Source organism: Astatotilapia calliptera, chromosome 14 (genome assembly GCF_964374335.1).
Source record: "Astatotilapia calliptera chromosome 14, fAstCal68.1, whole genome shotgun sequence".
Taxonomy (NCBI): Eukaryota; Metazoa; Chordata; class Actinopteri; order Cichliformes; family Cichlidae; genus Astatotilapia; species Astatotilapia calliptera.
This window is the reverse complement of record NC_137435.1, coordinates 32,578,857-32,590,271: the sequence shown is the minus strand read 5'-3', so window position 1 is coordinate 32,590,271 and position 11,415 is coordinate 32,578,857. Positions and strand designations below refer to the sequence as shown.

The 11,415-nt window shown below is 41.0% G+C and overlaps 1 protein-coding gene across 1 annotated transcript; it reads right to left on the bottom strand.

Moving 5' to 3' along the window:
* Window positions 1-6,390: 6,390 nt before the first annotated feature.
* Window positions 6,391-11,156, bottom strand: LOC113036521 (homeobox protein otx5-like). Its single transcript, XM_026192921.2, has 3 exons — window positions 10,320-11,156; window positions 9,026-9,177; window positions 6,391-8,774 (listed from the first exon to the last, which is right to left on the bottom strand). Exons 1-3 carry the CDS (start codon window positions 10,417-10,419, stop codon window positions 8,136-8,138), a joined length of 891 nt encoding a protein of 296 aa, XP_026048706.1. The 5' UTR covers window positions 10,420-11,156; the 3' UTR covers window positions 6,391-8,135.
* Between the last annotated feature and the right edge of the window lie 259 nt (window positions 11,157-11,415).

Sequence of the window (11,415 nt, the reverse complement as noted above, 5' to 3'; positions counted from 1 at the left end):
TCAGGCTTGCCAGATTGCAGATTTGATTTCTACCTGTACATGCTTATACAGAATCACTGTGGGTAACGCCTGGGCGTATCTTGGTCTGGTTTTCAGCTTTTAGTTTTGTGTCCACATGTCAACACTAAAAACCTATATGTAGGATAGGAATATGTGTCGGCCTATAGAACTGTAGCCTGAGATTTATATTGTTAACTAACGATAATAATGTAATAATGCATTTCAGATCATGTTACAGAGTAATATAACAGGTAGTATAATTAATAACTTTCTGATTAAGCAACATACTTTATTATCAAATTTTGTAGCGTAATAATTTTCTTCTTGCGTTTGTTATATTTTGTAAACTTTTTATGGATTTCGATTATAGTATATTGCCTTTGTGTAGATGTCAGGGATATCACAACACTGTGAGCTACTACAGCTGTCATTTTGACTTCAGCCCTGAAACTAGGAGCACCAGAGAATTTCTAGCAGCAGGTTCCTGATTAACTTGAACCACCCTTGTAAGTCCCTTCTTATTTACACATGTAAGTTTCTGGCGTTTATTCTTCCAGTATGTTGTTTTCCTCTGGAAACGAGTGCCATTAAGATGTGTGTCCTATTGTAAGTTTTTAGTCTACCAATAAGCATGCATTAGCAGAATGCTTGTGTTTTATGGATACTGTTGCTTTCCCTGAAAGAAAAACTATATGTTTAAAAGAGTCTGCATTCACTAGTGTATGTTTGATGATGCAATTGCACCCACGTCAGTACAAATTCATGCCTATGTGTATTTGCGTGTGCCTGAGCGTGTGTTTGACGCATGTGTTATGGCGGCAGTGGGATTAGGAATCGATTAAGAGGAAATTGGACTGCAGTTGGACAGGAGGGAGGGAGAAAGGAAGGGAGGGAAGGAGGGATGGTGGGGAGGCCGCTCAGCTCTGGCAGCAGCAGCAGCCTGTGGCATGATTACAGTGTGCCTCCAGAGCAGGCCAGCCACCAGCTTGTTTGTAGGGGATTAGAGAGGGGAAAGAAATGAATCATATTTCTAAGTCCTGAGTGTATCCCTGTCTGTGTGTCTGTGCTTCGTGGTCCATATGCTGCTTCTGGGGGATTACAGGAGCATGCTGCCTGCAGAGTACAGGACATCTATCTATCTATCTATCTATCTATCTATCTATCTATCTATCTATCTATCTATCTATCTATCTATCTATCTATCTATCTATCTATCTATCTATCTATCTATCTATCTATCTATCTATCTATCTATCTATCTATCTATCTATCTATCTATCTATCTGTTAAATTCACTCTGCTCACGATTTAGTAACAAAAATCTGTCTTTTCATGTCACAGAGTGTAGCATTATAATTTCAAGTGTAACTGGGTAAATGAACAGCCACTGAAGTCTGTTAGTGACTGCAGTCTCATGCTTAATGTTAATAAGCTTTTTGGGTTAGCCAGAGTTATGCTGTGTCACCATGAGGCTGAACCCAGCTCTGTGTTCTCAGGCTAAATCCCAGTCAGAAGTCTCACTGTTACTGGGCAGCCTGAGTAATAACCTCAGCCGCCTCTATTGTGTGGTACATATCGTTTTTTGGGTTTTTTTTGCCTTCCCTATGTTCCAAGAGACTATCACGATCACGTAACTTATCTGCTAACCTTGATATATCATATATTAAGTTGGTGTAGTTTGAAACAAATGGTGAATTGGTCCCTCTGGAATCTTCTCTGTAATGGTCAGCGCACCCTTTGATGCAACATTTCTATTGTCAAGTATGCATAATTCCCTTTTCTTTAAAGGTAATCCGGTGCTGTAACGACCACTGACTAGTTTGGTAGATCTTAAAGGTATATCTGAGAACTACTACTTTTTGAAGGTTCTGAATCATCTCTGATGTTGCCAGTTAATTTTGAATTACTGTGCCCACAGCTTCTCTGGTTTTAAAACCAATAGCCTGTTGACATGTCCTCCTGGCCATGATAACTTATAATGGTCCGCTGTACCAGAGGCATGTAGAAAAGTTGTCGCACCATATGCACGAGGTGTGTGTTTCATAATGGTTTCAGGGCAGTGTACCAGGGGCATGAAGAAAAGTTGTACCATATGCACGGGGAGTGTGTGTTGACATGTCCTCCTGGCCATGATAACTTAGAATGGTGCATTAAGAAAGCATAGTTTGGACAGAACAATGTCCATCATATACACTCTATATACACTATACACAACTCCAGAACTTGTGGCATATAGAACAACTTTATCATGGATTCCTGATGTCGGCCAGAAGCTGGTCAATCATTAAAGTTGTAATATATATACATACATACAGATATATATTTATATATAATGATAATGGCAATTGCCGGTGTTCATTTTTAATGGGCTAAACCTAAAATTATTCTTTTCAATGTATTTTTTTTGAAATAGGGAAAATTCTCTATCATGACTAACCTGTTGAAGCGTGTTGTAAAGCTCACGCGTGTAGTTAGGGTGTTCTAGAACATTTTAACTCTCAGAAAGAGGGTATGTGCTTACAGAGCTTTCATGTCATGCTCAGTGTTACTGACGGCCTTTAAGGAGCCTTCTTCATATAAGCTGTGTAAATTTTATGCTCATTGCCAAAATGCTCCTTTAGCAAAGACTAAGCCTTTCTGAATCCTCTGTCCAAGACAACATGGAGACAGCTGTTAAAGTTCCCTCGATCATCCTCTTGTGTACTGTTCCAGAAAATAGAAACAATCTCCAGGCTTTCTATCCTTGCTCTCACTGATGTTTGGTACTGAAGTTTGTCACTATCAAAAAAATCAATCTCCTTCAACTGTGGTTGGTATTATTGTCTTGGATTGGTAACTCAATACCTTGAGATTTGTCCTTTTGTATGCACAACTCGTATCTGTAAGGATATATTTTAACCTGCTGTCCTGTTACAAAACATGACTCCATATTTTCATCGTCAGGTACGATTCTCTAAACACAGTTTGGCTGAGGTTCCTGAATTCGCAGAAATAAAGGTGGAGTAAAAGTAATTCTGTTACTCAAGGTACAGTCTATAGAAATATACCCTCAAAGCTGCCTCAACACAATCAGCATTTCACAGTGACATGGGGAACACAGAACAGAGAGAGTGGACATGACATGAAGTGGGCATGATTGAATCTAAAGTTTATTCCACTTCAAGGAAGCTGGAGCTGAAGCGATTGCCTATGAGATACTGGTGACTGACATTTGAAAGTTATATGAAAAGCATTCATTATGCTAACTTTTTTTAAGGACCCTCTGGGTTTGAATGTGGGGCTGTTGTTCTCCCTGTGCCCTGTGGGTGTTTTTTGTGTACCTTTGTCTTTTCTCACTGTACAAAGCCATGCATATTAGATTAATCTGAACTAGCTGTTTGGTGCCTGAAACTGCTATATGAATGCCATTTCCAAGTATATGAATGAATAACAGTAATAATATATGTCAAAATTATACCAGAGATACCTTTATCACCTCTTTATGTTTAGGGGGAGACTGTGTGTGGGTTTGTATAGACTACCCAAGAGCAGACAGAGGCGAGGAGGCGAAACTTGAAAGCCAAACGAACCTTTATTTGGCTAGTTGCAGGTAAAAACATGGAAACTGAGAAAAAATATGAACAACTATGAAATATGGAATAAACTGAGGGATGCTGGGAGAACTAAGACCTAGTATTATGACATAAACTGTTACAAAAAACGACCAGACATCGGGTGAAACACACATGAGTTGATCAGGGGAAGTGGAGACACATGAGGACACAGCTGACTCGAATGAAACATAATGACAACACAGGGGAGAGTAACACTGGACATGCTAACATGAGACACAGACCTTCAAAGTAAAACAAGAAACATGACAGGCACAGAGTAGACACTGAACTAAACCTAAACTCTTAACCAGAATAACACTGAAACTTATCCAAACAGGACAACTAAAGAATCAGAAAATAAACCATAATACAGAAAAAAATACCAAAATACAAGAAATAGATCATGCTGGGTTAAAATGACCCAGAACCATGGCACTTTTACATATTCCACACACTTGTGGTATTACATTTGTCTGTTGTTGCCATATTGTCTGATTTGGAGAGGGGAATGTCATTTTGAACATTAGTGAATGAGTATTTTCAGTTTTACTTCACCAGGTGCCTCATCTGGGGAAATGGGAGAAATGTCTAAATTTGCAGCAAGCAGTGCATCCCACAGCCCCATGACCAGTTTGCAGAAAGGCCTACAAGCTCCAAAATGCTTTAGAGCTTCCATAACGCCTGAATTGTGTTCGGTAGTACGTTTAAACCAGTCTCTCTGGGTTTCCTTTTCGTCTTTGGGACTTAATATAACTGACTCGTGTGCTTCTTTGTGGTTTTAATACAGCTGAATCAATTTCCCCAGTTTGTTGCAATCTTCCCTTGCATTTTCATCCTTTTTTGTAAGCTCTTTAATTTCATATGTTAGTCCTTTTGTTTTTTTCCCCACATTTAATTTGTATTCTGTCTGAAGACTTTCAATTTTTCAAGTCAGTGCCCTTATTTCAAGCTTGATTGTCCTCCTTTCCTCTATTTTCCTCAGGCATTTCACTAGTCTCACTCATTTTGTTAGATAAACTGTATTCCCAGCAGCTCAAAAGCTTAACTTTCTCGGCAACGCAAATTTGCAACCCAAAAAAAGCACATCGGCCACACTGTGACAGCCCAACTACAGCAAACCAAACAGGCAAAACATTTCCCAAAAGAACAAATAGCAGCCTTTAGAAACTGTTCAAACAGAAGCAATCAACACCTTTGATGACATTGATCTGTTCATGTCACCGAGTGACTTTCCTCTGTTTTTGCACCATAGATTATTCAATAAGTTTCAGATAATCCCACGAAAAATAATCAAAAAGGCCCCAACACAACAAAACACAGAGGTGAGGTCCAGTTCAGTGAGTCGAATTAGCCAGCTATGGCTGCCTGTGCCTGAGGCTCTATCAGTCAAACAGCCACATATACCTAACATTAAGCCTAAAAAATATCCAAAGGATGAGTTATTAATTATTATTAATACATTTTTCTTTCCTCCTGTCTGTAAATATCTTCATTTCATAGCTGAAGTGGGGATTCTTTGGGACTGACTTGCTTGTCCTGTAAGAATCAACACTGATTTTTAGTTGTGGATTTTGTTCCTTGATCTAATCTGAGGTGTCTGACTGATGCTCAGACTGACAGTAATTGATCTGAGGCATTAGAGAATATTATAACTTTGCTCTTTTCTGCGACTGGCTGACAGATCAACAACAGTACAAGAAAGCGTAGCCCACAGACCGGTCACATCACATCTAATAGCAAACACTCCTTGCAGGTTGACCTGCCCATGGACTGCCTTTGTATTACCCTGGTTGACCATAAAATATGGATAAAGCATATAGAAGGCAGTGCACAGGGACAAAAGACATAGCCTATGTGGTTCCCGGAAGCATGGCTAAAACCTTTCATCCAGTGCACTTTGCGCAACCCCCATAAAGCTGACCCTCTGGCCTATCGGTGGCAGGAACACACAGAAACATCCATCAATCCAAAGTAATCTGCCTGTCTCTCGTGCTTCAGTTTGGACCCGGTGTGGTGGTGAGACTCGGTATTAGGGTTAGTTCTAATCTGTTTTCTGTCCTCTCTGCCCTGCTCCCTCTCATTTCAGCCTTATACCCACTGAGCCTCTTGTATGGATTCCTAATGTTCCCCACTATAGATGTCCCAGTGCTCCATTTTCTTCTCTTGCAGTAGAGGTGGGCAAATATCGATAGTATTACCAACACCAGTATCGGTATTGGATTGATGCTAGCATGATAGAATCGGTACTTTGTTGATATCAGGCACACTGAATTGTGTTAAGCACATTATTTTTCTGGAAATGAAAAAAACATACCTCAAACATGCACTATGAAAAATGTCTGATCCTTTTTGTGTGACTGTCAGTTCTGTTTTATTAATAGCCCATATCAAATTTAAACAACAGGAGTTGACCCAACAAGCTTCAGAGACAGGCAAATTTAAATTCCAGGTCTCCAAAAAACCCAGTTTAAAAATAAATGGAAAGCTGAAAGATGTGTCTTTCTGTGTTAACTAATTATTGTGGAGAATAAAAATCACAGTGATTTAGTGGACACTAAAATGCATTTCCAAATTGATGATGATTCATCTCATAAATTGTGACACACTGCTCTCCCCTAAAAAAGCTGGCTTTATATGTTAAAAGTACCTGTATTAGTACCAGCAGTACTGACCCTGTATTCCCTTGGTATTGGAACGATATTAAAATTTGCAGTATCACTATTTAGCACTATCTTGCAGCCCTGAATTGCAGAGAAATGGAAGGATCCATGACTTAGAGAACACAGTAACCCAGGAGTTTTAATGAAGTTGTTTAATGTCTCAGAAACATTGTAGCTATCTGGCATGGTAGTGATGAGACCGGTCAAACACAGGAGACAAATGAAATATACAAAATAATTCATATCAGAAAATAAGCAGAGACGATTATAAAGCAAAAAAAAAAATGTAAGTACAATAAATGATTAAGAAGCATACTGCTACTTCTATTGGATAAACCCCTGAGTTTGACAAAAAAGAAGAAGAAGAAGCAGAAACCAGAAGTATATAAACAGAAAAAAAAATTAAAAGTTGGCAGTTTTCTAGAAATTAAGAAAGAGGGTGATAGAGTCTGTTGGGTGGAGTGCCTGTGTAACAACACACAGCTGATACCAGACATGATTACACTTTCAAGTTTTAATATTTACAAAACAACAACAAAAAAGTATATTAGCAAAGTCCATGTCAGCAGAAGATATAATATTAATGATGATAGTTATAATAGTACTGATAGTAATATGAACTTAAAAACAAATTACCACAAATTTTACTCAAACAAATTCACAAATTTGAAAAGAAACTTAAGTTGTTTCAAGTCTAATACAAAAAAGAAAAGAAATCAGACAAAACATCAAACACATAAAGTGGTACCCATCACATCTTTACAGGTTGGAGCTGAGAGAGGCACCAGACTCTGAGCAAAGGAGGAGGAGGAGGGGTGAGTCGGCCGCATGTAGGTCCAGTCCCTTCCCTTTCTCCGGTGCAGTCTCCTCTCCCATCAGATACCTCACTGCAGCAGTTTATTGGCAGTCTGCTCTCATCATGCCACTGTGAGATGAAGAGGGGTTCCTCTGCCTCAACTAGCAACAATGTGACCATTGTCCCTCAAAATGTGTGGAAGTGATCTTATTACACTAACAATTTACTAGCCATTCAGCTAATGATTATAACCATGCTCAAAGGCAACAGGTTCGTACTGCAGTCACTGGAGTGACCTACTCCTCCCCCCCCCTCAGCTCGTATCCCACACAGGCTGCAGGGGGTCACTGTCATGCAAGGCTACTAGGAACCATCAGCTTGTGTGTGATTTAGAGAAGACCCTGTAAAGACACCGAGCTTTAGGTGTCACATTGGGTTAGCTGAACTGTTTTCATTTCTCAAAGCTCAATGATTAAAAAAAGCAGCTTTTTCAAAGAAAAACATGACAGAAAAAACAAAATTAGAAGTCTGAAAGGAAGAAATGCAGTTCTCATCAGTGTAAAAGGTCCATTTCAATTCTATGTTAAAAACAACCTGTAGGTTACAAATGTTGTTGTGCTGTGGCAATTTTACAAATAAGCCCTGCTTTAAATTTGGTCCAAGTCAAACTCAGCTTTATCAGTCGAATCAAAAGGAAAGCTTGTTCTCACTAGTCTGATTTTATTCTGCATACATAAGTCTCTTTTTCCTTACATGTAGTCATTCCTTGATTTCAAGGCTGATTTTCTATGTTGCTTAAACACGATTGCCATCTCTTTGTTACAATCACCAAACCGAGCTTCAACAGATCACATTACTCCCACTGATATTTTTCTGAAACGACAAACACGTAGAGTTTATTTCAGCCGATCACTTCCTCAGCTGATGTGTGATTGGTGGGACTTCTGTGTCCCAAGTTTACCTCTTCCTCCTTCTAAAACACATAGAAAGTAATCTTGTTTTTTTTTTTCAACCTACTTTGATTATTATCTTTTTATTTCTTACCTCTTCCCTCTACCTCCCTCCCCACGCCCCACCTCCTGTTATTTACAAGACCTGGAACTTCCAGGAGTTCTGGTCTTTGTAGTCCAGACAGTCAGCGGCATTGAAATTGAGCTTCCAGGCAGTTTGGTCTTTGTAGTCTAGACAGTCGACGGCTCCAAAGCCCAGTGAGGCGGCTGTGTAGCCCTGGGAGGACAGTGAGGCTGGGGACTGGCTTAGGGGCCCGCCCATAGAGGAGGCTGTGATAGGGCTCAGGGCCCCTCCGGTCCCCGACAGCTGTGGGTGCATTGGAGACAGGTAGGAGCTACAGTCCAGGCCAGTGAAGTAGGAGGAGGAGCCTGCGTAGCTCTGGCTGTAGGCTGGGGCCTGGGTGTAGGTCATGGGGTAGGTGGTGGTACGCTGCATGCACGGGGTGGTGGAAGCAGACAGGGGGTCTGGCAGCGGAGAGATCGAGGCTGGGCTCCAGATGGACACTGTGGCACTAGCAGAGCTGGAACTGGGGGTGATGGCGGTGCCTGGAGGAGGGGGAGGAGGGCTGTAGGGACCGTTGGTGGGGTTGGCACTGGCCTCGGTGTTGGCCTCACGAGCAGGGGATGCCTTCTTTTTAGGGGGCCGTGGTTTGGACTGGCCTGTGCTCTGTTGCTGCTGCTGGCGGCACTTGGCACGACGGTTTTTGAACCAGACCTTTGGGAACAGGAGCATCAGAGAGAAGATATCTAAGTATCACTATTTCACAATCAAAGCAGCTGATAAAAAACATTAAAGATGTACAAGCTGCTTTCATAAGAACTCAACAAACCCTCACTTTCTTTCTGTATGTGTGTCTCTGTGACATACGCACACGCGCGCGCGCACACACACACACACGCACAGGTGTTTTGCCCTGCCAATATAGGAAAATATATATGATTATAATTTTCAGTGTAATGTGTTACCTGGACTCTGGACTCAGGCAGGTTGATCTTGAGTGCCACTTCCTCCCTCATGAAGATGTCTGGGTAGCGTGTTTTGGCAAAAAGAGCCTCCAGGATGTCCAGCTGCGCACGCGTGAAAGTCGTGCGCTCCCGACGCTGTTTGCGTGGGGTGCCTACAAAAAATATTATTATTATTATTATTATTATTATTATTATTATTATTATTGCCACGTTAAAATCTACGTTGAGTTTATACCTGAAGAATTCCTCAGAAAAATTATTGGACCATGTAAGGCCATGTATCAACGTTGGTGTGCATTTATTACATTTAAAAAATGATTGAACTGATGAATGAAAATAATATGAAATTCAAATCTATATATAAACCACTTCAATAAAAACGCTGGAACAAATAAACGAATTCCGATTTTTCTCTTGAATTCGCAGCATACACTTTAAATACATAAGCACTGTTGCGGCTTCGTTTCACATTTTATACGCTGCTGTGGATATTTGTAGACAAACAAATAGTGGCGAGTCTCCGTAGCTCAATCTTTTATGTGGCGTTCAGGAAAGAAACAAACGTGTGCGGGATTGAAACGTTTTTATAGGACCGAATAAGCGGATCCAGCAGGCCTGATGTTTTTCTTTCTTTTTTAATATTTCTGACTGGAAAAAAAAGAAAGACCGAAACGAAATGAATATCCACATCGGGGATTATGACTTTTAAAAACGTAAACTTTGGGCCGAGCTCGACAACACGCCTTCTGCCGTCGTTTCAAACTATCCTCTGAGCTGTGGCAGATGCTGATCGCTGCATATCGGCCTTTATAAACAACCTCAGTGTTCATTCATGAAAAAATATATATTATTAATGCACCAATATGAAATACAATGACTGTCCTTTTTGTAAATAGGTTACACTGTAAGCGCAACAGATTGGAGTTAGTTTTAATTCCGTGTGAGAACAGGCGGCCTTTCTCTTCTCACACATTTTCATTGTTTTTTGACTCTATAATCCTCTGAATTTATAGGTCAAGTGAACACATGTTCTGATACACGGAGCAGACACTTAGGTTCATAATCATAAATATAACCGTACAGATAAATTTTCAAATATATTATTCAAATTGAGTCTTTTTTTTTCTTTACCGTTTTTCTGCGCGATATAAGCAATAAATACATAACGAATATTTCACTTAATTCCATCATTTCCCTTGTTTTATTTTATTTGTTTACTTAATATAAAGGCGATTAAAGAAACTACAGGTTTACACAGATTAAAAACACACAGAAGTCAAAGGCCAGTACTTACTGGGATATCCAACGGCGGCGGTGTGGAGCAGATCCATGCCCGGGCCGGACAGCGTTAACCCGTTCACGGCGTAATGGGGTTGCTTAATGTAGGACATCATGCCTCCTGCCGGCTTTAAAACACTCTCTCACTCGCTCTCTCCTTCTCTCAGACCGGGGGCCGGGTCTCCTAACTAGTCTCCAGGGGGTGTATCTCTCTCTCTCTCTCTCTCTCTCTCTCTCTCTCTCTCTCTCTCTCTTTCCCTCCTCTCTCTCTCTCTCTATTTTCCTTCTAACTGCCTTTAACGGTGTTTGTTCCTTTTCCTGGGATGTTTGGCCTTAGGTTGTTTTGTTTTTTTAATTGTCCATTGACTGCCTTCTCCTCAACTATTTTTATACGTTACTCTGACTTACTGCCTTCCAGCCAGGCACCTTTGGCCAAGCCCCTTTACGTTTGTTTCCATCTGACGCGTAAAACCACGGCGCTTTTAAGGATTTGGTGTTTGTTCAATGCTTCTAGTCAAAAAAAGAAAGACTACCTTAACTGAAGTCGGCCCGGTGCGACAAGTCAATACACCACACTGAAAACAGCACAGTTCGCTAATCGAGGCCGGTTAGAATCTCCATCAGAGCCGTGCGTAATTGCAGTGCGCACATATAACGTGGCCGGGTGAAAGATGGCAAAAAGCAGCGGCAGCAGCGGCAGCAGCGGCAGCTCCACAGCAGTTTGGTGCCTGCGGTCTGACGGGTGTTGAAAAATTGTAAGGCGGGTGGGGGGCCTCTCTGTCCCTGGTCGTCCCTGAGAAGAAGAGGATGCTGATCTGCAGGGCGGACAAGTGAGGAGAGCGAGAAGAGACTGGCTAATTAGAAGTAACTTCTTATCCAAGTAGACACCCAGAGCCCTCCCTCCTTCTCTCTCTCCCCCTCTCTCTCTGCGCACACGCCCACGCGCATCTACATATTGTTCATTATTCATTCAAGTTGTCTTTCAATAGAGGATAATATATGGTCTTTTTAATGTCCCTATTTGATCTAAATGTCGCCGCAGCAACAAAGAAGACTTGTTGATATGCAGGCAGTAAACACAAACATCGAAAAAGTATTATAAAACACACACC